The sequence below is a fragment of the Seriola aureovittata genome, chromosome 5 (assembly GCF_021018895.1).
Source record: "Seriola aureovittata isolate HTS-2021-v1 ecotype China chromosome 5, ASM2101889v1, whole genome shotgun sequence".
Classification (NCBI taxonomy): Eukaryota; Metazoa; Chordata; class Actinopteri; order Carangiformes; family Carangidae; genus Seriola; species Seriola aureovittata.
This window is the reverse complement of record NC_079368.1, coordinates 29,972,894-29,994,855: the sequence shown is the minus strand read 5'-3', so window position 1 is coordinate 29,994,855 and position 21,962 is coordinate 29,972,894. Positions and strand designations below refer to the sequence as shown.

Here is a 21,962-nt window from a genome sequence, read left to right as displayed (position 1 = left end):
GCTGACCCAGGATCAGCACTACGGAGAGGCTTTCTACTCTATACAGGTACACACACACACACACACACACACACACACACACACGTTGTCCTTTCTTCTGGTGACCTTTGGCCTCTCTCAGGACACAGTTCTGACTCTGGCGGCCTTGACTGAGTACACCAAAGCCATCAGGCGAGCCACCCTCGATCAGGAAATCAACATGCGCTACAGCAAGGCTAAGAACGGAGCGCTGGGACACACCTGGCTGACCCAGAGCCGATCTGTGGCCACGCCCATCAAGGTGAGACGGTAGTTGTAGTCTGACGGAGGTCAGTTTACAAACCCTTCCACTGAGCTTCGCTTCTCTTACACCTGTTTCTTTTCCTCCAAGGTGACAAAAGCTGATGACATCATCGTGTCCACGAATCATGGCACGGGCGTGTCAGTCGTGAAGGTGGGAGTGGCTTCATTCAGTTTGATTGACATTTATCTCAGTGAAACGTCCCTTTAACTCGTCCTGACTGTGTCTCCAGCTGAAGACGGTTTATTACAGGTCCACCGCGTCCACGGAGAGGTGTAACTTTGACACCAGCATAGAGATAGTCGGCACCGACGTCTCCGAGGGTAAGTACCGGTTCACCTGCACGTACCTGTCTCTGTACCTGTGCTTCCACCTGTCTGTTCACAGATGACATTTGTGCTCCTCCCCCTCAGATCTCAGTCTGAGTGCTCCTCACCTGGTCGCCTGTGCAAAGTAACTGAAGCTCACTGACTAATATTATAAAAATATTCATAAAAATAAAGTGATTTCAGGTCGTCTGTCCCCTCAAAGCCAAAACATGTGTGTGTGTGTGTGTGTGTGTGTGTGTGTGTGTGTGTGGGTGTGTGTTACAGGTATAAACCTCTTCCTAACGAGGTGAACACAGATTCCAGTATGACAGTGATGAAAATCCAGCTGCCGACAGGTTTGGAGGCGAACATAGACGACCTGAGACAGGTGAACTCTCCGCCACAATCCAACAGCTTTAGTGTGTAAACAGAGACTGAGGTTTCCCGCCTCCGTGTGATGAATTCACCTGGATGTTGTTGTTCAGTTCAGAGACTTGGACGAGCCGCTCATCTCCCACTACGACCTGAAGGGAAACACCGTGGTCATTACGATGGACTTAGTGAGTCACACACACAACAAAACATCCTGATCCAGGTACACACACACGTATGTATGTGTCTATGTATATACATACATGTACCTTTATACATACATACTTTACATATATAGTCTAGTATACAGATATACAGATATACTTTCTTCTTTCTGTTCTTCCTATTTATTGTTGGTATAGTTGGTATTTGATTTATTTATTTATATTACAGATAGATGTATGTACAGTATATAACCTGTCAGGTGTCGGGTGTCGGGTGTCAGGTGTCAGGTGTCGGGTGTCGGGTGTCAGGTGGTTCATGTGATTGACAGTTTTCTCAGCCTGAGTGAACATGAAACCTGACACGCTGAAGATCCAGAGAGACTGGAACGTTTGTACCTGTGGTCTCACCTGGCTGTGATGAGCTGCTTCACACAGGTGTTGTGACCTTCAATAAACGAGACGTAAGTTTGATTTGTTGTGTTTCGCCATCAGGTTCCCTCTGACGTCTTCCTGTGCGTTGGTTTTCGGGTCAGGACTGGGTTCAAGGTGAACGGAGCCAGCGAGTCCCTGTTCCAGGTTTACGAGCCTCTGGACAAAGGTGAGAGTAACAACCTGCAGTGCATCCTGGGATCTGTAGTCTTTATGGGACACACACACACACACACTGACGGAGAACCCTCAGAGAACCTGTTCTCAGCAGTGTGGAGGTCAGGAAAAGAGAAACTAATGAAAAGGACTGAGAAACATAACGTCTATAGCAGTGGTTCCCAAGCTGTGGTCCGGGGCCCTCTCGTGGGTCGCCAAGGTTTTGCAAGTGGTCCGACAAATCATTTGCAAAACAGAACAATTTTAACAATATAGATTTTTTAAAAATATCTTTAAACAAAATGATCATTAAGCATTAAAATTGAATTATGACGATCTGACGTCATAATTCTGTTCTCGTTGAAGTTAATTCAGATTTTATAGTTTATAATCGTCAGATACTGAGAGTTTTCTTTCTTGCCGGGAGTCAGACTTCCTCTCTGGACTCTGGACGTCACGTCTGTTTTATTTCTGGAGGTTTGAGCAGTTTATTGTTTTACAGTCACATGTTGTGGATTTAGATTTTTTTTTTAGACCAAATACTTTTATTGTAATTATTGTATTATAATATATTTTCCTCCGTACCGCAGACTAACACAGCCAGCGTGCCAAGAAGGTTTTAAACAACGAGTAGCTCGGACTGCAGGGAGATCAGATTCACACAAAACATGCCTCAGCAGTAAGTGAGTAATGATGGTTCTCTTGCAGGCAGCATGTGCACCAAGCAGTTCTCCAGCCAGGAGCAGCAGCTGCAGCGCCTCTGTCTGGGAGTCGAGTGTCAGTGCCTGACAGGTAAACTTCACCGCCGGCTCCTTTTTCATGTTTTATAAAGAGCAATAACAGAAATACTGTCGATGTTTCTGGTCCAAAACTCTCCCCACGGGCCCCGCCTCCGCCTCTGATTGGCTGAGAGTGGCTGTCTCTGACATCACTGCAGCATCATCAGGAGTCAGAACAGCTGCTGGTTGATGAGATGTTTGACAGATAAAATGAATTATTATTGTTATTGAGTATTTATGACTACAGCTGAAACTTCCTCCATGTTTCTATAAAGCAGGAAGTTGATTTTCAGACGTGACCTCTGGGACAGGGGGCGGAGCCTCCTGGGGCCGGTTTCACAAGGATATTTCAGACTGGTCTGTGGAGTTGGTTCAGATCAGTCTGATGTCAGTCAGACTGATTCACAAAAACAAAGACTGACTGGTTTTAAGACAGAAACATTAGACACTTTACCCCCAGACTAGCTCGGGTCTACGATCAATGTTACCACGGTAACAATCAGTGACACCTGCTCTGACCAGTAGCGCCCAACAACAAGAAACAGGAACACATGGCTCATATGTGTGGTTTGCTAACGTTGTTTTGGCGAGTGCAACAAGAAGAGAAAGAGTTTTTTGAGACGGTGGCCATTTTTGTTTTTTTTTATTGTTTCAGTCTTCACTGAATTTCCAAAGTAAAACTTCCTGTAGCTGTTCACAAACAGGCCGACAGCTTTAGACGTAGCGCTTATTCAACACGATTTCTCTTTGACTTTGTTAAAAAAAAACTGAAAATAGAAAAACTGATTTCAAAATAAAAAGTGTTGTGTCCATGTAGTTATTCCCGATATACATGATACAAGTTAAAGATATCTGGGATTCTGTTTTTATAATCGTTGGAGGCCAGAATCATAATTGAAAATAAAATTTGATTAATTGCCCAGCTCTATTTAGACGTTTGAAGTCTGACTTTATTATTATAACCAACCCAAAGTCTCTTTGTGAAACTGGCCCCTGGAGCAAAGACTGTGGTCCAGACCAAACTATCTTCTGATTAGAGTGTTGGCTAACGGCTAGCTAGTCATGTGACTCCATAGAACAGCAGAGGTTGTCTGTTTTTAACAAGCTAGCGCTACATTAGCACCTGAGATGGAGGGTCTGCAGCCCCCCTGTGAAACTGCTGCTCTAAACAAATGATGTTACACGACCACAGCAGCAGATAAGCTTCTTTATACCATTTTGTCCAAGATACATGTGATTATATATATAATGGAGAGATGGGGCAAAGACTGGAGGTCACCAGAGGTCAGATACAAACTGCCTCCACATCTGAAATAAAACCTCGGTGTGAAGATTATCTGCTGAAACCTTCATGCTGGATCATCAGACGCAGAGCTGCACCTGCTCAACTATTTACTTGTAACTGTCTGTTGATCAGCTGCCTGTGCTGCATACAGAGGAAACATGGACCTGACTCTGACAGTGGCCAAACGCATGAGCGAGACCTGCCAGCCGCACATCAGCTACGGTGAGAGAGCGACCAAATACAAAAATAATACTAAATATTTCACCTCCTGGTCCAAGGATTTCAAGGTTTTCAAGGAGCAACTTCAAGATATGAGGAGTCATTAAATGAGCTATATGTCAGTTTTCTCTGTCGCTGAATGTGGTTTCTTGGCGGGAGAAGGTGGTGGTGATGGTCACATGACAAGAGCTTCAGCCATTGTTGCATTTACAAGACGAGGTTATAATACGTCCTCTGCGCAGCTACGTGTTCGTGGCAGACTGGACGCTGCAGTGAGTAAATGGCTGTCAGTGCTAATTCTAGCTCTGTAGCAGCAGCAACACTTGCTGAACGTGTACAGTTCTCTAGCTGAACTCAGACTGTCAGGTAGGTCAAAGAAACAGACCAACACTTTACAGAAAAACAAAATGAGAATGTTTTAGACATTTTATTTGCATTTAAATGATTTAAATGGTTCAGTTTCTTGTAACTTGGATTTTATTTGTGGTCGTGAGAAGAAGAAGAAAGGTGAGTAGACAGACAGTCAGACAGGTTGTAAACAAACCAACAGGTGAGACAGTAAAATTATTACCTGAACTGTGTCTTTTCAACCGAGATAAAACAGATAAAAACATTCTGTTTCCTCCCTGCAGCCTTTAAGGTGGACGTGAAGTCTTCAGCAGCAGAAGGAGACTTTATGACCTACACAGCCACCGTAGTTGAAGTCATGAAGAACACAGATAAAAGTGAGACACAGCTACGTTTCCGTTTTAAAACTCATCTTCACCACATTTCCTGAAGGTCACACTGTCTTGTCTCATGTCCTGAAGCGTTTGACGAGGTGCGTTCACGTACGGAGGTGGACCTGGTAAAAAAGGCCACCTGCAGCGCTGTGGACATCCAGATCGGCAAACGGTACCTGGTGATGGGAGCCAGCGGGTCAGAGGTCACGCTCAGCACCGGCTCTAAGTCAGTGTCTCTCTACCTCTCTCTCACCTGTAGTTCTTCCTGTGTGACCTCACTCTGACCCGCTGTGTTGTGTTCGTATCCTGCAGGTTTCGTTTTGCTCTGGACTCGGAGGCCCTGGTGGAGCTGCTGCCGACAGACTGTAATTCTTCTCCTGACTGTGCAGACTTCATTTCCCTGCTGGAGGAGGTTTCTTTAAAGCTGCTGTTAGAAAACTGCCAGGACTCATCGTAACTCTGCAGCAGAACAGCTTCACTGCACTTTTTAACGTAATACTCATGAGAGCTGTGTGGATAAAGATAAACCTACACTGATAAACAGGAAACACATGACCACAGTGAACTGTACAGACAAATGTAGCTTTATTCGCTTAACAATCACAATGTAAATGGATTTTATTTCTCCTTTTTCAAACTGTGCCGTCATTTATAATCTGCCAGTAAAGATGTAAAGAAGTGTCGTCTCTGTCAGTGTGTGTTTAATGACCTTCTTTATATTTACCCTGCTATACATGACGGTTACATTACATCCCCAGACAACCAGGAAAAAGTTTTTGGAGGATCTGAAATAATAACTGATATTCTGCTTCAGTGCTGAAAATGTGAGATTAATCGAATTATTGACCCAAATGATACAGAGGAATTAAGCCTCCGTCTGTTTTTGTTTTGTTTTGTTTCTGTTTAGGAGACATGAAGTGTATTTTTTAAATTGAAAATGTATGGGCACATCATACATATGAACAAGCATAAACATGGTAAATAGTTCATCAGAACAAATATATTAACAAATAAACAGTTTAACAACCAAAGGAAAATTAAAGATCAAAGAAATAAAAGTATATAATGTATATGAGGGTATAATGTTAAATGAAACTATTATAATGTAAGCAAGCATTATATGTCTTAATTGCTTTTCTATTTGTACTTCTAGAAATGGTAGATATATATTTTTCAATTTCTAAAATCAGGAAATAATGGTTTATTATTTGAAAACTTACTCTTATGGATGTGTGAAATTTTGCATTAACAAATAACAAGATTTATTACATAAAACTTATTATGAACCTCAGTATTTCGGTCATGGAAACTGAATATTACATACTCCCATTTTAGGGATAAATTATTACAAACTCTGGACGTAATAAAATCAGTCAGTTCCTTCCAAAGGTTCCTGGATGCAGTTCCAAAATAAATCTGTAATAGTCTCAGTTAGTGAATTGATTGATTGATCTTCACTGTTTTATACAGAAACATGAAAACATGTGACTTTCACCACAGACTCTGAACAAGTGATCATACGCTTACGCTGCCTTCGCGTGATGTCGGAAACATCACGACTATCCTTTTAGCGCACATTAAACTTCGCGGTCAACGACCCGAAATAAAAACGATCCTTTATAGACACAGCCGAAGACTAACACTGAATTTTATTAAAGACAGTCGTATGATCACTGTGGTGTGTGTGTGTGTGTGTGTTCTGTTTTCAAAGAACCAGCAGATCTCTCAGGGAGGGACTAAGGTGAGGCATATGCGAAAAGGTGGGGAAAATACGAGTTTAATAACAGTCCCTGAAGGCACCACCCACCTGCGGCTGCTGCTCGGTTTGAACAGACGGAGGATTTTGTGGAAACTGCTCGTTGTTTTTGCTTTGTGCTCAAACATGTCCGTGTTTTCCAGGCGGTTGTCCCCGAGCTGTCGACACCGTTTTAACGGTATTCAACCGGCGGCTTTGTGTCGGCGGGTTGCCATGGAGACGGAGGATTAACGATCCTCAACCTGGCTAACGTTAGCAAAGGTAAAGTCACCGATAACCGTCCCGTTTTGTCCCGTTTGTCTCTCGCGTTTCCAGGACGACGGTTGGAAACTCAGCCTGAACTAACTAGCTAATTAACTAACTTACTAACTAACTGAAGTTACCACCGGTTAAAGGAAGCGTTTGGTTTCTATGGTGACCGAAGAATGACGCGCTAACCAGGCTAAAGCTAATTATCTGAAAACTTAAGACGGTTAGCTGGTTATGTGGTTGATGGGTTAACTAATTACAGACTAGTTTAGTTTGCGAGTAAACTAACTTAACTTTACAGCGCTGCTTTTATCTGACATCTGTGCAGGTAGATAGATCTTTACACACAAAGTTTATAAAAGATGCTGTTATTATAGGCTTAGAGGAAATCGATCAGTCAAATCAATCGGCAACTATGTTGATAATCGATTAATAATTTTTCGTGCAAAAATAACAAATATTCCGATTTCAGCTTCTCAAATTTGAACTGTTTCTTTTAAATGAACATCAATAATTTGAGTTAATTAATATTTCTAGTTAATTTTTGCAAACCAAACAATCACTTAGGCTAATTGATCGATAATCAGCTTACTTTTACTTAAGGGGGGGGGGGGGGGGGGGGGGGGGGGATGCTCCTTCTTTACTCTCCCCGTCCGTCTCTGTATTTTTAAACTTTTTAAACTTAAACTCTTTCTCTTCTCCCTCATGTCTGTCCACAGTTTGTCCTGCTCTCTGGCCTGAAGATGGAGGAGCAGAGGGAGGTGGAGGGAGGCGCAGACTCTCAGGACAACAGAGGAGGTAGAGGAGGAGGAAGAGGAGGAGAGGAGGTAGAGGAGGGGGAGGAGGAGGAAGAGGAGGAGGAAGAGGAGGAGAGGTAGAGGAGGAGGAGGAGAGGAGGTAGAGGAGGAAGAGAGGAGGAGGAGGAGGAGAGGAGGAGAGGAGGAAGAGGAGAGGAGGAAGAGGAGGAGGAGAGGAGGAGAGGAGGAGAGGTAGAGGAGGAGGAGGAGAGGAGGTAGAGGAGGGGGAGGAGGAGGAAGAGGAGGAGGAGGAGAGGAGGAGGAGAGGAGGAGAGGTAGAGGAGGAGGAGGAGAGGAGGTAGAGGAGGAAGAGAGGAGGAGGAGGAGGAGAGGAGGAGAGGAGGAAGAGGAGGAGGGGGAGGAGAGGAGGGAGAGGAGGAAGAGGAGGAGAGGTAGAGGAGGAGGAGGAGAGGAGGTAGAGGAGGAAGAGAGGAGGAGAGGAGGAGGAGCAGAGGAGGAGACGAGGAGGAGGAGAGGAGGAAGAGGAGGTAGAGGAGGAAGAGGAGGAGGAGGAGGAGCCCTGCAGTAAAGCTTTTTTTTTAAAACCGCAAGACTCACAGACTGTTTCTAATCTCCTCTCCTCTCCCCTCCTCTCCTTGTTTCCTCTCCTCTCCTCTCCCCTCCTCTCCTTGTTTCCTCTCCTCTCCTCTCCCCTCCTCTCCTTGTTTCCTCTCCTCTCTCCTCTCCTCTCCCCTCCTCTCCTTGTTTCCTTCCTCTCCTCTCCTCTCCTTGTTTCCTCTCCTCTCCTCTCTCCTCTCCTCTCCTCTCCTTGTTTCCTCTCCTCTCCTCTCCCCTCCTCTCCTTGTTTCCTCTCCTCTCTCCTCTCCTCCTCCTCCTCTCCTTGTTTCCTCTCCTCTCCTCTCCTCTCCTTGTTTCCTCTCTCTCCTCTCCTCTCCCCTCCTCTCTTGTTTCCTCTCCTTGTTTCCTCTCCTCTCCTCTCCTCTCCTTGTTTCCTCTCCTCTCTCCTCTCCTCTCCTCTCCTTGTTTCCTCTCCTCTCCTCTCTCCTCTCCTCTCCTCTCCTCTCCTTGTTTCCTCTCCTCTCAGGTATCAGGTACATCACAGAGGAGTTGTTGTTGAAGCTGACAGGTTGTCGGTCTCTGGCTCTGGTTCGTTCTCTGAATCTGTCGTCGTCACCTGCAGATAAACACATCAAGGTCAGAACAAACTGTCTGTCTCTCTCTCTCTGTCTCTCTCTGTCTCTCTTTCTATTAAATCATTCCTCATGAGAAATATTTTGAAGTTAAAAAACTTTCTAGAAAAGAAGAAGGCTATTTGTCAGTGTTTCTGTTTTGGAGGTGGGCGGTGTCAAGTAGAGCAGGTGAGGTAAATCAATACATTTTAATGATTAGTGACGTGTGGCCTGAATATAAGAATCCTGCTGTAGCAGTTAGCAGTTCTTTTTATTTTTTAAAGATTGAAGTGTTATTTGTGTGTCTGTGTGTGTGTGTGTGTGTCTGTGTGTGTGTGTGTGTGTGTGTGTGTGTGTCTGTGTGTGTGTGTGTGTGTGTGTGTCTGTGTGTGTGTGTGTGTGTGTGTGTGTGTCTGTCTGTGTGTGTGTGTGTCTGTGTGTGTGTGTGTGTGTGTGTGTGTGTTGTGTGTGCCTCAGTTCATAGAGAACCTCCACGTCTGTCAGCGTCTGCAGGTTTTAAACCTGAACCACAACATGATCCAGAGGATGGAGAAACTCAACGCTCTGTCACAGCTGAGAGAGCTGCAGCTGGCCCACAACCACATCCAGTGAGACACACACACACACACACACACACAGACACACACACACACACACACAGACACACACACACACACAGACACACACACACACACACACACACACACACCACACACACACACACACACACACACACAGACACACACACACACACACACACACACACACACACACACACACACACACACACACACACACACACACGCACAGACTCTTTGCTGGTGACAATCAGAGCGGCAGACATTTTGTTTTCAGGTTGTCCGTACAGCGTCTCGTTCTCATGGACGTGATCTCTCAGTAAAACCGAAATAATACCAAATATTGTGCGTGTGTGTGTGTGTGTGTGTGTGTGTGTGTGTGTGTGTGTGTGTGTGTGTGTGTGTGTGTGTGTGTGTGTAGGAGAATCGAGGGACTGGAGCACCTGTCCAGTCTGCAGCATCTGAACTTGTCCCACAATAGGATCGACCACGTCCCCTTGTGGCTGGGGAAGAAACTGCAGTCACTGCACACGCTCCACCTCCAACACAACCTCATCACGTCTGTGAGTACCAGCTGTCTGACAGTCACTGCATGTGTGTGTCCATCTGTGTTTCTGTCTTTGTGAGGACCAATGACTCTACGTAAAGATGGACGACATCTGTGCGAAAGTGAGGACGAATCTCCATTGCCCCCATAAACCCCGCCCCCCTGCACCTTAGCAGATGGGACATGGGCCAAACGTCAAAAAAGAAATTCTGATGTTTGTTCAAGTGTTGGACCTTCTGATAAGTTTGGTTGTAATCAGGGATGCCCCGATCCAGATCCAGATCCCAATACCGTAAAGATCCAGATCCCAATACCGATCCAGATTCAGATTCAGATCCAGATCCCGATACAGATCCAGATAGCCTCTCAAGGTTTGATATATGATGTGATTCCTTTTGGAAGATAAACAGCAACAGAACTTTAATTTAGTAAAAATGTTCACCTGGACTCAAGGACAAACATTATGGTGGCTAAAGGTGAAAGGTCAAGGTCAGTGTGACCTCATAAAACACTTTTTAGCCATTACTCAAGACTTAACACAGAAATTATTATTATTAATAAGCATTTCTCACAGATGGTTCATATTTTCTATGACAGGGATGTAATCTGAGAGTAGTCTGAGTGGCGGAGGGATACGACCATGAGGAGGTGATCTAGTTCCTTCTGAAAAAGTCTGTGATTGGAGCTTTAAGTGGAGATTATTTTGTCACAGAACAGGTGTGTGTTGAAGTGTAATCACCTGAGTTGAGCTGGAGGTGTCACCCTGTGGTTGTGTTACAGGTGTGTGTATGCAGCTATAATTGTGTGTGTGTGCGTGCATGTGTGCTTGCAGCTGTATGAGGTATCAAGACTGCGTTCTCTGAGCAGCCTATCAGAGCTGTCCCTGTCAGGAAACCCCGCCTCCTCGCTGCCACACTCCCGCCTCTTCCTCCTCTACCACCTCAGGTCTCTGGACAGGCTGGACGACCTGCCAGTCACTCGGGAGGAGAGAGGACACGCCCTCCAGCGCTTCAACGCCGGTACGCCCCTTCATGTCAGCTGATTGGTCCGAGACTCACTGCAGTTCAAACGTCACTTTGTTGTTGTTTGTGCTCAGAGGAGCTGGAGCGTCTGCAGCGGGAGGTGGACAGCAGCCAATCAGAGCTGAGCAGGCTGCAGAGGGAGCAGCAGGCTGCAGTGACTCGACTCCACCAGCAGGAGGCGACGAACCAGACACTGATGGCTCAGACACAAACACAACAACACACACACACACTGCTGGAGCAAGAGCTACACACCAAGACGCAGCTGGTAGGACACACACACACACACACACACACACACACACACACACAGACACAGTATTTTATGTATATTTTTTCAGAATACATACATATATATATATATATATATATATATATATATATATGTATATATGCAGGAAACAAAACAACATGTGGGCACCTTGATTAAAATCACAGATTTCTCTGGTTTGAGAATCGATGGAAACATTTGTGATAATGTAAGAACACAACTCAACAACACATAGAACACAGGTCGAGTTGTTTTTAGACGTTTTAATGAGGAAAAGTTTCAGATCATAACGTCAGTATTTGTTTTACATGTTTCACATTATTCCAGCAGAGTTTTACGATGTTGTTCATTATGTGTTTCTACAGCAGCCTCCACTGATGTGAGTTAGACATTAATAAACAGCTAGATGTGATTACAGCTGAGTGTTACCTGATGTAAATACCTCTGAATGTGACATTCACACTGGAACATTAAAGGAGCACTACACTCTTCTACACGTACTTCACTGTGGCTCCCCGTGCTTCTCTCTGTCACCTGTCTCTCTCTCTACACCTTATTCTCTAGCCCCGCCTTCCTTTCTTTCTGCTGGGCGTGGTCTATCAGGTACTCTGACATCACATTAAACCTCAGTCTCCCATCATCCCTAGCTCCCTCAGAGTGTGTGATCCCAGGTAGCCTCACACTCATAGAGGTGTGTGTGTGTGTGTGTGTGTGTGTGTGTGTGTGTGTGTGTGTTGTCCTTCAGCATGTCTCTTACACCTCCTGTAAAAGATGAATTCTCATATTATATTATAACGTTCTCACAGTTGAAAACATCCTCAGATGTTGACTGTGACCTTCATTAGAAACATAACAGATGTTTCTGTCTTGTCTTTATGTAAAATGTGTCCCGTTTGACTGTTTTTGTTTACTGTGTGTTTTTTTGTTTATTTCTGTAATGTTCAGCCATTAATATCAACTCAAGACTTCCTGTCGCTGTTTCAAATTAAAAGCCTTTTCCGTGCCCTCAGTTGGAGAAGACGACAGCAGAGTTGACCAGAGCCTTTCACAGACTGTATGAGCTGGAGCAGGAGCTGACCTTCTATAAACTAGACACCAAGCTCAGCCCTCTGCCCCCCTGCAGTATACAGGTAACTGTGACACACACACCACACACACACACACACACACACACACACACACAAAACCACGTCAGAACCAGACTGATACTGGAGTTGTGATATCTATATTTTACAGTTGAAAAAGTGTAAAACTTAAAATAACATATTTGATAAGATTCAGCCAGCGCACTGACGGAGACGTGTTAAAGTTCACACTCGTTTGTGTCATCAGGAAGTCGACACTGTGGCTGAGAGTCCGTACATCGGCAAGGCTCGACACATCAGGAACATGATCACCTCCACTAGCCGAAACTCCTCCTCCTCCTCCTCCTCCTCCTCCTCCTCCTCCTCCTCCTCCTCCTCCTCCTCCTCCTCCTCCCTGCAGTCCCAGAAGGGCTCAAACATTCACACTGACGTGGGATCATCACACCTGCTGCTGGAAGACAGCAGGAGACAGCAGAGCACAGGTAAACACAGAAAGATTGGTGTCAGTGATGTGAGAACATTTTTCTGTGGAAAGTTTAACTTTTCTCACACATCAGAGACCTGACGTCAGGTGAGGCACCAACCGGCTGCTGCAGGTGTGTTCTCTGGGAGGAGAGAGGAGACTGAGTGATTTTACTGAGTCCTCCAGTGTTCACAGGGGGATTCACTCAGATGGTGGAGTGCTTGTGTAGCATGCCTTAGTTCTCCTGGAGGCTTTTAACCCCTTTACAGATTTTTGGATCTTGACCCGTTGATTTTGTGGCATTCGGATCAAGGTTCTTAATCTGTCACTGAGACACAGAGTAAAGGATGCTCAGTTACTGTGCGAGAATCAGAAGAGGATCAGATAAAATAGAGTATGTATACATGCAGGCTACGTCCACACTGCTACGTTTTCCATTTAAAACTCTTCTTTACCTACGTTTCCTCCTCCCGTCCAGTTTTCAGTCTCTAAAACAGAGAAACTCTGCTGGACCCATTTTATTTTGAAAACTCTCACGGCCTCTCCTGATTGGCTGTCATCAGCCTGGACTACCGGTGGTGAATACAACATGATGATGAATGACAGTGTTACTGACCTTGTTGTCTTTGCTAGCAGCTGCTGTTCACTTACATTCTCTGTTTTAATACAACTGTCTTTGCTGAGGAAACAATCTACTTCCTGTTTACACCGGCTCGCACATGCTCAGTGTAGTGACTGCTCAGGTAACACTGTAAGACTGGAACGAGGATGAGATTCAAACCCACACATGCAGAGCACGATGGATCAACGTGTTTTACAGAAAAAGTCTGGGTTGGGGTTGATGCTGATGAGGACACTGCTGAAATGATGGAGAATTAAAAATACCACAAGTCTCATAAACTGTAAAAACACATTGAAAGTACATGTCAGCATCTTTACAGACAGTGTTTGTTCAGGTCACAGCGTCCTGAACACATTTCACACTCCTGGAGACAAAAACCTGAATGGAAGAACTAAACACACACATATGAGGAGTCGTTTCATCTGCTGTGATAATGAGTGTATTGTTAGTTACCTCCCAAATCCATATGAATGATTTCAGCAGAATCTCTCTGTGCCCAAATTAATATCTCCTCCAGACATGACTCCTCTGACTGAAACAGAAGCAGGAGCGCAGACGACGAGCTGCTGCCAGTGTGGGGGAATTAGCTCAAATGGTAGAGCGCTCGCTTAGCATGCGAGAGGTAGCGGGATCGATGCCCGCATTCTCCACAGCCTTTTGACCCTTTCTTCAGCAGCGTTTAACTTTCCTCAACCAGATGTTTGTTCGTCAACTGAAAAGAGGAAAATGAAGTAAAGTCCTTAAACTCAACGATCTGCAAACGTAGCACTAGACACACGTTGTTTTCACATGTGGAGATCATTTTGAACGAACTGAGCTTATTGTTCCAATAATAATGAGAAGAGACAGGAATTGAGAACCGGATCCAAATTATCCGAGCCGTCGGAATTGTTTGCCCCTGAGATCTCACTTCCTCCCACTTCCTCCCACTTCCTCTCACTTCCTCCCACTTCCTCTCACTTCCTCTCTCTTCCTCTCACTTCCTCTCTCTTCCTCTCACTTCCTCTCACATGCTAAGCGAGCGCTCTACCAGGTTCATGTGACAGTATCAATGAAGAACGAGTGTGAGGGATAGAAACTGATTTTGTTGAGATGGAAGACTAAAGTAAACTTCATCCCGACGAGGATGGGATTCGAACCCACGCGTGCAGAGCACAATGGATTAGCAGTCCATCGCCTTAACCACTCGGCCACCTCGTCGTGCTGTTGGGGCAGTGTAAAGGAAAAAGCAGCTCTGGGTATCAAACCCAGGAGCGTCTCAGGAGGTTTTCATGCTTGAACAGTGTTGTGTTGTTGTGTTGTTGTGTGCAGCTGAGGCTGAACTCCTGCAGGTCGCCCATCAAGCAGCGCCGCAGCCGGGAGCAGAACACACGAAGAGCCGAGGAAACCAAAACACACAGACAGGTAACACACACACTGTAATACATACAGACCTAAGACGCATAATGATATTGACCCTGAACCCTAATATACATGTAACAAACACACAATGGTAAAACTGTTCGTTTTGTGCATGAACGTGACCTGCTCTGTTCACACACTGGCTCAATCAGACGTTACACAGACTTTGCACTGAGGAGATAACAGGCCGTTTAAAATCTTTGGACATCCTGCAGCACATGAGTGAAAGCAGTGTGTGTGTGTGTGTGTGTGTGTGTGTGTGTGTGTGTGTGTGTGTGTGTGTGTCCGTGTCCAGCAGGAGGCGCTGTGTCTTCTCCTCAGTAAACTGTCTGTCCTGGAGCAGCTGAGAGACGAAGCTGATGAGACGGGAAGACAGATGGACAGACAGACGGAGGAGAGAAGGAGGACAGAGAGAGAGACAGAAGAGCTGGAGACACAGCTGCTGACACTGGACACATCAGACCCACAACATGTGAGTGTAATAACAATGTTTACATGTCTTACACGTCTGATTTATTTCTGTACTGAACAAGGACAATACACAATACATGTAAATCACCAGACACGGCTAAAAGCTCATTTCCATCTGTATAGAATATACACATTGAAATATTAATATGAAAATCTGTAAAACAAAAGAAAGTTAAAGACAAAACTGTTTCTGCTGATGAGCTGCAAACTTTTCTTTGTGCTGTGAGCAACATGGAGGGGGCGGAGACAAGCCCAGAACAGGAAGAGGCTCATTCAGGGGAATTAGCTCAAATGGTAGAGCGCTCGCTTAGCATGCGAGAGGTAGCGGGATTGATGCCCGCATTCTCCACAGACTTTTAACCCTTTACTCTCTGCACTGTCTGATGTGAGAGCAGAGAATCTAACAGTGGCAGGTGAACTACAGCTACTAACTGAAATATGTAGAGAGAGTGCAGCTGGACGGGTTCAGCAGGAGTTAAAGGAGACTGCTCATTAAAAGATCTGACAGCTGTGTCTGTTTCATGTGGTAACGTGAGGAAGGTTGCAGCTTCCTCATCCTCTCTCCACACATCTGATCAGTCTGTTTCTGTTGCACATTGAAGAAACAGCTCTCCAGACGTAGCAGTGGTGAGAGAGGAGATCGCTGAGTCTCTGCAGTGACAGGTCGTCAGCCTGGACTTACATGTGAGTCAGACACTGTTACACACACACAGCTGTTCCTCCAACCAGACGTCCTGGATCATATTTCAGTGTCACACTGGTGTCTTCACTCACATCAGACAGTGCAGAGAGTAAAGGGTTAAAAGTCTGTGGAGAATGCGGGCATCGATCCCGCTACCTCTCGCATGCTAAGCGAGCGCTCTACCATTTGAGCTAATTCCCCTGTGTGAGTCACTTCCTGTTCTGGGCTTGTCTCCGCCCCCTCCATGTTGCTCACAGCACAGAGAAAAGTTTGCAGCTCAGAGCAGCAGAAAGAGTTTTGTCTTTTAACTCTGTAGAAAATAAGTGAGGTTTGGTGGAGAGGCTTTAAAGGCAGTGAGATGTGTGATAAAATACTGAGTCTGACTTTTAGAGCCCACTGTACTCCTGTGGTAAATCTGTGTCCCTGTTCAGAGTGGGAACATTCCTGATGAACACTGTATTTCTACTGGATAACAACAAGCTTGTAAACACATAAAGCTGTTCCTCCAACAGGACTTCCTGGATCATATTTCATAGTGTGACTGGTTGATGAAACAACCCTGAACGCAGGGCAGACGTCTGTGTGAATACAGTCCTGACTCCTGGTGTCAGTTCTCTCCTCTGGACACCGACGTCAGGATGAATGTCTCTGCTCTGCATCAGAGAGTAAAGGGTTAAAAGTCTGTGGAGAATGCGGGCATCGATCCCGCTACCTCTCGCATGCTAAGCGAGCGCTCTACCATTTGAGCTAATTCCCCTGGTTGAGTCACTTCCTGTCCTGGGATTCTCTCTGCCCCTCCTCCATTTTCAACAACTGAGGGAAAACTTTAATCTTTCAAATCAAAGTTTATTCAGATACTTCCAGGTTAGACATTGGATTCATTACAGCTCTGCAGATTTTCTCACCAGAATCCTGGTTTGAAAATATTGTTATTAGTGAAACTTCAACAAAAGGCTTGATATCTTCTATTTATGTTATTTTAAAAACTAACGGTCTACGATAAGATGAGACACGTTGATACAAGACGCTCACAAACTTTACATCAGTGTGTAAAGTAGTAACAGGAGTTACTCACCAGAAAGGTGCTGCTGCTGTTTGGTCAGATCTCTTTTTTCAAAGCTCTTACAGTGTCTTCATCGTGGTTCTCCAGTCTGTGTGAGTCAGAGTCTTCACTCACATCAGACAGTGCAGAGAGTAAAGGGTTAAAAGTCTGTGGAGAATGCGGGCATCGATCCCGCTACCTCTCGCATGCTAAGCGAGCGCTCTACCATTTGAGCTAATTCCCCTGTGTGAGTCACTTCCTGTTCTGGGCTTGTCTCCGCCCCCTCCATGTTGCTCACAGCACAGAGAAAAGTTTGCAGCTCAGAGCAGCAGAAAGAGTTTTGTCTTTTAACTCTGTAGAAAATAAGTGAGGTTTGGTGGAGAGGCTTTAAAGGCAGTGAGATGATCCACTGTGGTGAATCTGTGTTCGGAGCAGAAACAACAGCAGCAACAGGTTGTCGTCTCTTTAAGAACCTCTGACCCCTCCCCCCAGGACCCCCCCTCCTCTGCAGGGCAGGGCTTTCACAGTGTTAAGTCACTCCCATTGGACAAAGGCTGCCCTGTCACTCTGCAGCGGACACTCTGATTGGCTGAGAGAAAGATTTCCTGTGTTGATTCAAAGACACAGAGAGAGAGAGAGGAAGAGAAGTTTGTACCGGAGAGACGGGACAGAAGAAGAAGAGGAGAGGAAAACAGAGACATGAAGAAGTGAAGTGTTTGTTAGAGCAGAGAGGAGGAGGTGAGAGACAGAAGACAGACGGAGGGGGAGGGGGACATGCAGGATGTTACCCAGCAGCCCCGGCGGTCCCTGGGGTGGAGGACTGTTAGACTCTACTGAGACTCTGCTGTGAGTACAACAAACACCGTCTTAAAGGACTGAGATTTAAAGAAGGTTTTTATGTTTGACGTGAGTTCACATTGAAAAAGTCACCAGATCTTCTACAGTGAAGAACTCAAAGAGCTTCACATAAACACAGTGTGAAAGATGCATTTAAAGAGTGGAATCAAAATAAGACATAAAACAGGAGAGTGACAGTGAGAGACATTTAATGTAGTAAAACACAGAAGTGTTCAGTCCTGACTGAAACAAGCTGAGAGCTGCAGGCTTCTGGGAGTCTGTTCAGACGAGAGGAGCATGGAAACTGAACGCTGCTTCTCCAGGTTTTAGTTTGGACTCTGGGGACAGTAGACAGACCGGTCCAGACCACCTGAGACCTGGACCGTTCATAACTGAGGTCCTGTTCACACCTGGTATTAATATTAGTCTCAGGTGATCTGATCTCAGGTGCTCAGCTCTAAGTATCTCTCTCTCTCTCACACCAGCACATTGACAACCCGTCTGTCTGATTGGCTAAAAACAGGGTTCAGTGTTAAAAGTGTTCAGTCAAACAGAGAAAACACACAAACAAATACGTATTAATTGCAGTGTGTGGTTTCTCTGTGGGACTGTAGTTTAGTTTTATTTAAGATACACAGAAAATGACAAAGAAAACAAAAATCATACAGAGCATGTAGAGGTAGTGATGTTGAAATATCACATAATTGTGAAAATACAAAATGAACAACAAGAAAATAACATGGGGAGATGAGAAACGAATAGATTCAAAGTATATATAATAAAATTAAATTAACAGCAATAACAACAATAATATCAAAATAAGAGCAGACAATGTGAGAATGAGTTTAACTCCATGAGCGACAGTAATAACACGTCAACATTAATACATGGAAAATCATTTGATTAATCTGCAAGTGAGAAATATCAGGAATTTTCCCTTTGATTTAATGTATCTTATAAATAAAAACACATATTTGAAAAATATTGATATTGTAAACAGTAAGACGGTGAGGAAGCAGTAGTAACATCCAGGAAGGTGTGGAGAGCTCGACAGCTCAAAGTGGGAGGAGCTGCAACACAGGGGAATTAGCTCAAATGGTAGAGCGCTCGCTTAGCATGCGAGAGGTAGCGGGATCGATGCCCGCATTCTCCACAGACTTTTAACCCTTTACTCTCTGCACTGTGGCGGCGGTGAAGACACTAAGCTTGTCTGACCAAACTGTGCCTGTACCTTTCTGTTATTCCTCCGCACCAGCGACAGTCAGAGCGGCGGCCATTTTGTTTTCAGGTTGTGCATCACCAGAACGGTTCAAATCTGAGCAGCAGAGGTCGAGATATCTTGACTTTAAGCCCCAAGACACTGGAGCCTACATTTCACACAATGCACCTGGATAGTATCTCTTCATTAGAGCCTCGCTGCCTGGTAAACAGCAGGTTATGTCTAACATACTCTCTGGAACTCAAAGGATTCTAATATGACCAATAGGAAGGCAGGGTTTGATGCCCCTGTTCTGATTGGCTGCCGTCTCCTTCTCAGGCCCATGTGACCGCTCTGTTGTCTGGCTGCCGACAGCTGTTGGACAGGATGAGCAGGAGGCAGAGCGAGCTAGAGGGTCGCCTCGACGACATGCTGTCACGCATCGCCATGGAGACGCAGGAGATCAAAGAGCTGGAGCAACAACTGACTGACGGTGAGGAGACCGCCGACCAATCACAGAGCCTCTATCAGACTGGAGCCCTTTTATTGGCTGTCAGAGTAGGATGTGAAGTACGCTGCGTCATACACACTGATCTTATTATTATAATTATTACATGTGTTTATTTTTATTTTTATTTTATTTATTCGCACATAAAAAACGTTAGTGTTACCTTTTCGTCGCTGACTCCTCCTCTCCTCTCCTCCTCTCCTCTCCTCTCCTCTTCTCTCCTCCTCTCTCCTCCTCTCTCCTCCTCTCTCCTCTCCTCCTCTCCTCTCCTCTCCTCTTCTCTCCTCTCCTCTTCCTCCTCCTCTCTCCTCCCCTCCTCCTCCTCTCTCCTCCTCTCCTCCTCTCTCCTCCCCTCCTCCTCCTCTCTCCTCCTCTCCTCCTCTCCTCCTCCTCTCTCCTCCTCTCTCCTCCCTCTCCTCTCCTCTCCTCCCCTCCTCCTCTCCTCTCCTCTCCTCTCCTCTCCTCTTCTCTCCTCTCCTCCCCTCCACCTCTCTCCTCCTCTCCTCCCCTCCTCTCCTCCTCCTCTCTCTCCTCTCCTCCTCTCTCCTCCTCTCTCCTCTCCTCCTCTCCTCTCCTCTTCTCTCCTCTCCTCTTCCTCTCCTCCTCCTCTCCTCTCCTCCTCTCTCCTCCTCTCCTCCTCCCCTCCTCCTCTCCCCTCCTCCCCTCCTCCTCTCCTCTCCTCTCCTCTCCTCTTCTTCTCCTCTCCTCTCTCCCCTCCTCCTCTCTCCTCCTCTCCCCCTCCTCTCCTCTCCTCTCCTCTCCTCCTCTCTCCTCCTCTCCTCCTCTCTCCTCCCCTCCACCTCTCCTCTCCTCTTCTCTCCTCCTCTCCTCTCCTCTCTCCTCCTCCTCTCTCTCCTCCTCTCCTCCTCTCTCCTCTCTCTCCTCCTCTCCTCTCTCCTTCCCCTCCTCCTCTCCTCTCCTCTCCTCTTCTCCTCCTCTCTCCTCTCCTCTCTCCTCCTCTCTCCTCCTCTCCTCCTCCCCTCCTCCTCTCCTCCTCCTCTCTCCTCCTCTCTCCTCCTCTCCTCTCTCCTCCCCTCCTCTCCTCTCCTCTTCTCCTCTCCTCTCTCTCCTCTCTCTTCTCTCCTCTCTCCTCCCCTCCTCTCCTCTCTCCTCTCCTCCTCCTCCTCTCCCTCCTCTCCTCTCCTCCTCCTCTCCTCCTCCTCTCCTCTCCTCCTCCCCTCCTCCTCCTCCTCTCCTCTCCTCTTCTCTCCCTCTCCTCTCCTCTCTCCTCCCTCCTCCTCTCCTCTCTCCTCCTCCTCCTCTCCTCTCTCCTCCTCTCTCCTCCTCTCCTCCTCTCTCCTCCTCTCTCCTCTCTCTCTCCTCCCCTCCTCCTCCTCTCCTCCTCTCTCCTCCTCTCTCCTCCTCTCCTCTCCTCTCCTCCTCTCCTCTCCTCTCTCCTCCCCTCCTCCTCTCCTCCTCTCTCCTCTCCTCTCCTCCTCTCTCTCTCCTCCCCTCCTCCTCTCCTCTCCTCTCTCCTTCCTCTCTCCTCCTCTCTCCTCTCCTCTCCTCTCCTCTCCTCCTCTCTCCTCCTCTCTCCTTTCCTCCTCTCCTCCCCTCCTCCTCTCCTCCTCTCTCCTCCTCTCTCCTCCTCTCCTCTCCTCTCCTCCTCTCTCCTCCTCTCTCCTCCTCTCCTCCTCTCCTCTCTCCTCCCCTCCTCCTCTCCTCTCCTCCTCTCTCTCCTCCCTCCTCCTCTCCTCTCCTCTCTCCTCCTCTCTCCTCCTCTCTCCTCCCCTCCTCCTCTCCTCTCCTCTCCTCTCTCTCCTCTCTCTCCTCCTCTCCTCCCCTCCTCCTCTCTCCTCTCCTCTTCTCTCCTCTCCTCTCTCTCCTCCTCTCCTCTCCTCCTCTCTCCTCCTCTCCTCTCCTCTCTCCTCCTCCCCTCCTCCTCTCCTCTCCTCTCCTCTTCTCTCCTCCTCTCTCCTCCTCTCCTCCTCTCCTCTCTCCTCCCCTCCTCCTCTCCTCTCCTCCTCTCTCTCCTCCCTCCTCCTCTCCTCTCCTCTCTCCTCCTCTCTCCTCCTCTCTCCTCCCCTCCTCCTCTCCTCTCCTCTCCTCTCTCTCCTCTCTCTCCTCCTCTCCTCCCCTCCTCCTCTCTCCTCTCCTCTTCTCTCCTCTCCTCTCTCTCCTCCTCTCCTCTCCTCCTCTCTCCTCCTCTCCTCTCCTCTCTCCTCCCCTCCTCCTCTCCTCTCCTCTCCTCTTCTCTCCTCCTCTCCTCTCCTCTCTCCTCCCCTCCTCCTCTCCTCCTCTCTCCTCCTCTCTCTCTCCTCCTCTCCTCTCCTCTCCTCCTCCTCTCCTCTCCTCTCTCCTCCTCTCCTCCTCTCTCCTCCTCTCCTCCTCCTCTCCTCTCCTCCTCTCTCCTCCTCTCTCCTCCAGGTCAGATTTTGGCGAATGAAGTTCTTCAGAGGGATTTGGAGGGAATTATCTCTGGACTTCAGGAGTATCTGAGAGGACTCAGAGATCAGGTACACACACACACGCACACACACACGCACGCACACACACACACACACACACACACGCACACACACGCACGCACGCACACACACACACACACACAACACACACACACACACGCACACACACGCACGCACGCAC

At 46.8% G+C, this 21,962-nt stretch overlaps 3 protein-coding genes and 6 non-coding genes across 9 annotated transcripts in view; 5 read left to right on the top strand and 4 right to left on the bottom strand.

Annotated features, from left to right (window-relative positions):
• Positions 1-5,397, top strand: part of c5 (complement component 5) — a 26,943-nt gene extending 21,546 nt beyond the window's left edge. Inside the window, exons 30-42 of the mRNA XM_056377428.1 lie at positions 1-46; positions 122-280; positions 371-433; positions 513-603; positions 694-733; positions 874-976; positions 1,074-1,148; positions 1,617-1,722; positions 2,418-2,501; positions 3,906-3,995; positions 4,625-4,717; positions 4,802-4,940; positions 5,027-5,397. The exon at positions 1-46 is cut by the window's left edge and continues 35 nt beyond it. Coding sequence (XP_056233403.1) covers positions 1-46; positions 122-280; positions 371-433; positions 513-603; positions 694-733; positions 874-976; positions 1,074-1,148; positions 1,617-1,722; positions 2,418-2,501; positions 3,906-3,995; positions 4,625-4,717; positions 4,802-4,940; positions 5,027-5,171 — 1,234 coding nt within the window. The 3' untranslated portion in view covers positions 5,172-5,397. The remainder of the gene's footprint in view (positions 47-121; positions 281-370; positions 434-512; positions 604-693; positions 734-873; positions 977-1,073; positions 1,149-1,616; positions 1,723-2,417; positions 2,502-3,905; positions 3,996-4,624; positions 4,718-4,801; positions 4,941-5,026) is intronic.
• Positions 5,398-6,516: 1,119 nt separating this feature from the next.
• On the top strand, positions 6,517-12,519 carry LOC130169404 (centriolin-like). The gene is made up of 9 exons (XM_056376131.1): positions 6,517-6,731; positions 7,439-7,517; positions 8,562-8,671; positions 9,124-9,254; positions 9,646-9,787; positions 10,717-10,790; positions 10,868-11,061; positions 12,075-12,194; positions 12,397-12,519. The coding sequence occupies exons 2-8, from the start codon at positions 7,463-7,465 to the stop codon at positions 12,122-12,124; spliced, it is 756 nt and encodes a 251-aa protein (XP_056232106.1). The 5' UTR covers positions 6,517-6,731; positions 7,439-7,462; the 3' UTR covers positions 12,125-12,194; positions 12,397-12,519.
• Positions 12,520-13,811: 1,292 nt separating this feature from the next.
• trnaa-agc (transfer RNA alanine (anticodon AGC)) lies at positions 13,812-13,884 on the top strand. The gene has a single exon. It is a non-coding gene; the product is annotated as a tRNA-Ala (tRNA).
• The window catches only part of cntrl (centriolin), a 52,151-nt gene continuing 44,036 nt past the window's right edge, over positions 13,848-21,962 (top strand). The window contains exons 1-5 of the mRNA XM_056375871.1: positions 13,848-13,856; positions 14,546-14,638; positions 14,934-15,107; positions 19,205-19,358; positions 21,741-21,829. Coding sequence (XP_056231846.1) covers positions 13,848-13,856; positions 14,546-14,638; positions 14,934-15,107; positions 19,205-19,358; positions 21,741-21,829 — 519 coding nt within the window. The remainder of the gene's footprint in view (positions 13,857-14,545; positions 14,639-14,933; positions 15,108-19,204; positions 19,359-21,740; positions 21,830-21,962) is intronic.
• Positions 14,353-14,434, bottom strand: trnas-gcu (transfer RNA serine (anticodon GCU)). Its single transcript has one exon. It is a non-coding gene; the product is annotated as a tRNA-Ser (tRNA).
• trnaa-agc (transfer RNA alanine (anticodon AGC)) lies at positions 15,917-15,989 on the bottom strand. Its single transcript has one exon. It is a non-coding gene; the product is annotated as a tRNA-Ala (tRNA).
• On the bottom strand, positions 16,473-16,545 carry trnaa-agc (transfer RNA alanine (anticodon AGC)). The gene has a single exon. It is a non-coding gene; the product is annotated as a tRNA-Ala (tRNA).
• trnaa-agc (transfer RNA alanine (anticodon AGC)) lies at positions 17,002-17,074 on the bottom strand. Its single transcript has one exon. It is a non-coding gene; the product is annotated as a tRNA-Ala (tRNA).
• Positions 18,748-18,820, top strand: trnaa-agc (transfer RNA alanine (anticodon AGC)). Its single transcript has one exon. It is a non-coding gene; the product is annotated as a tRNA-Ala (tRNA).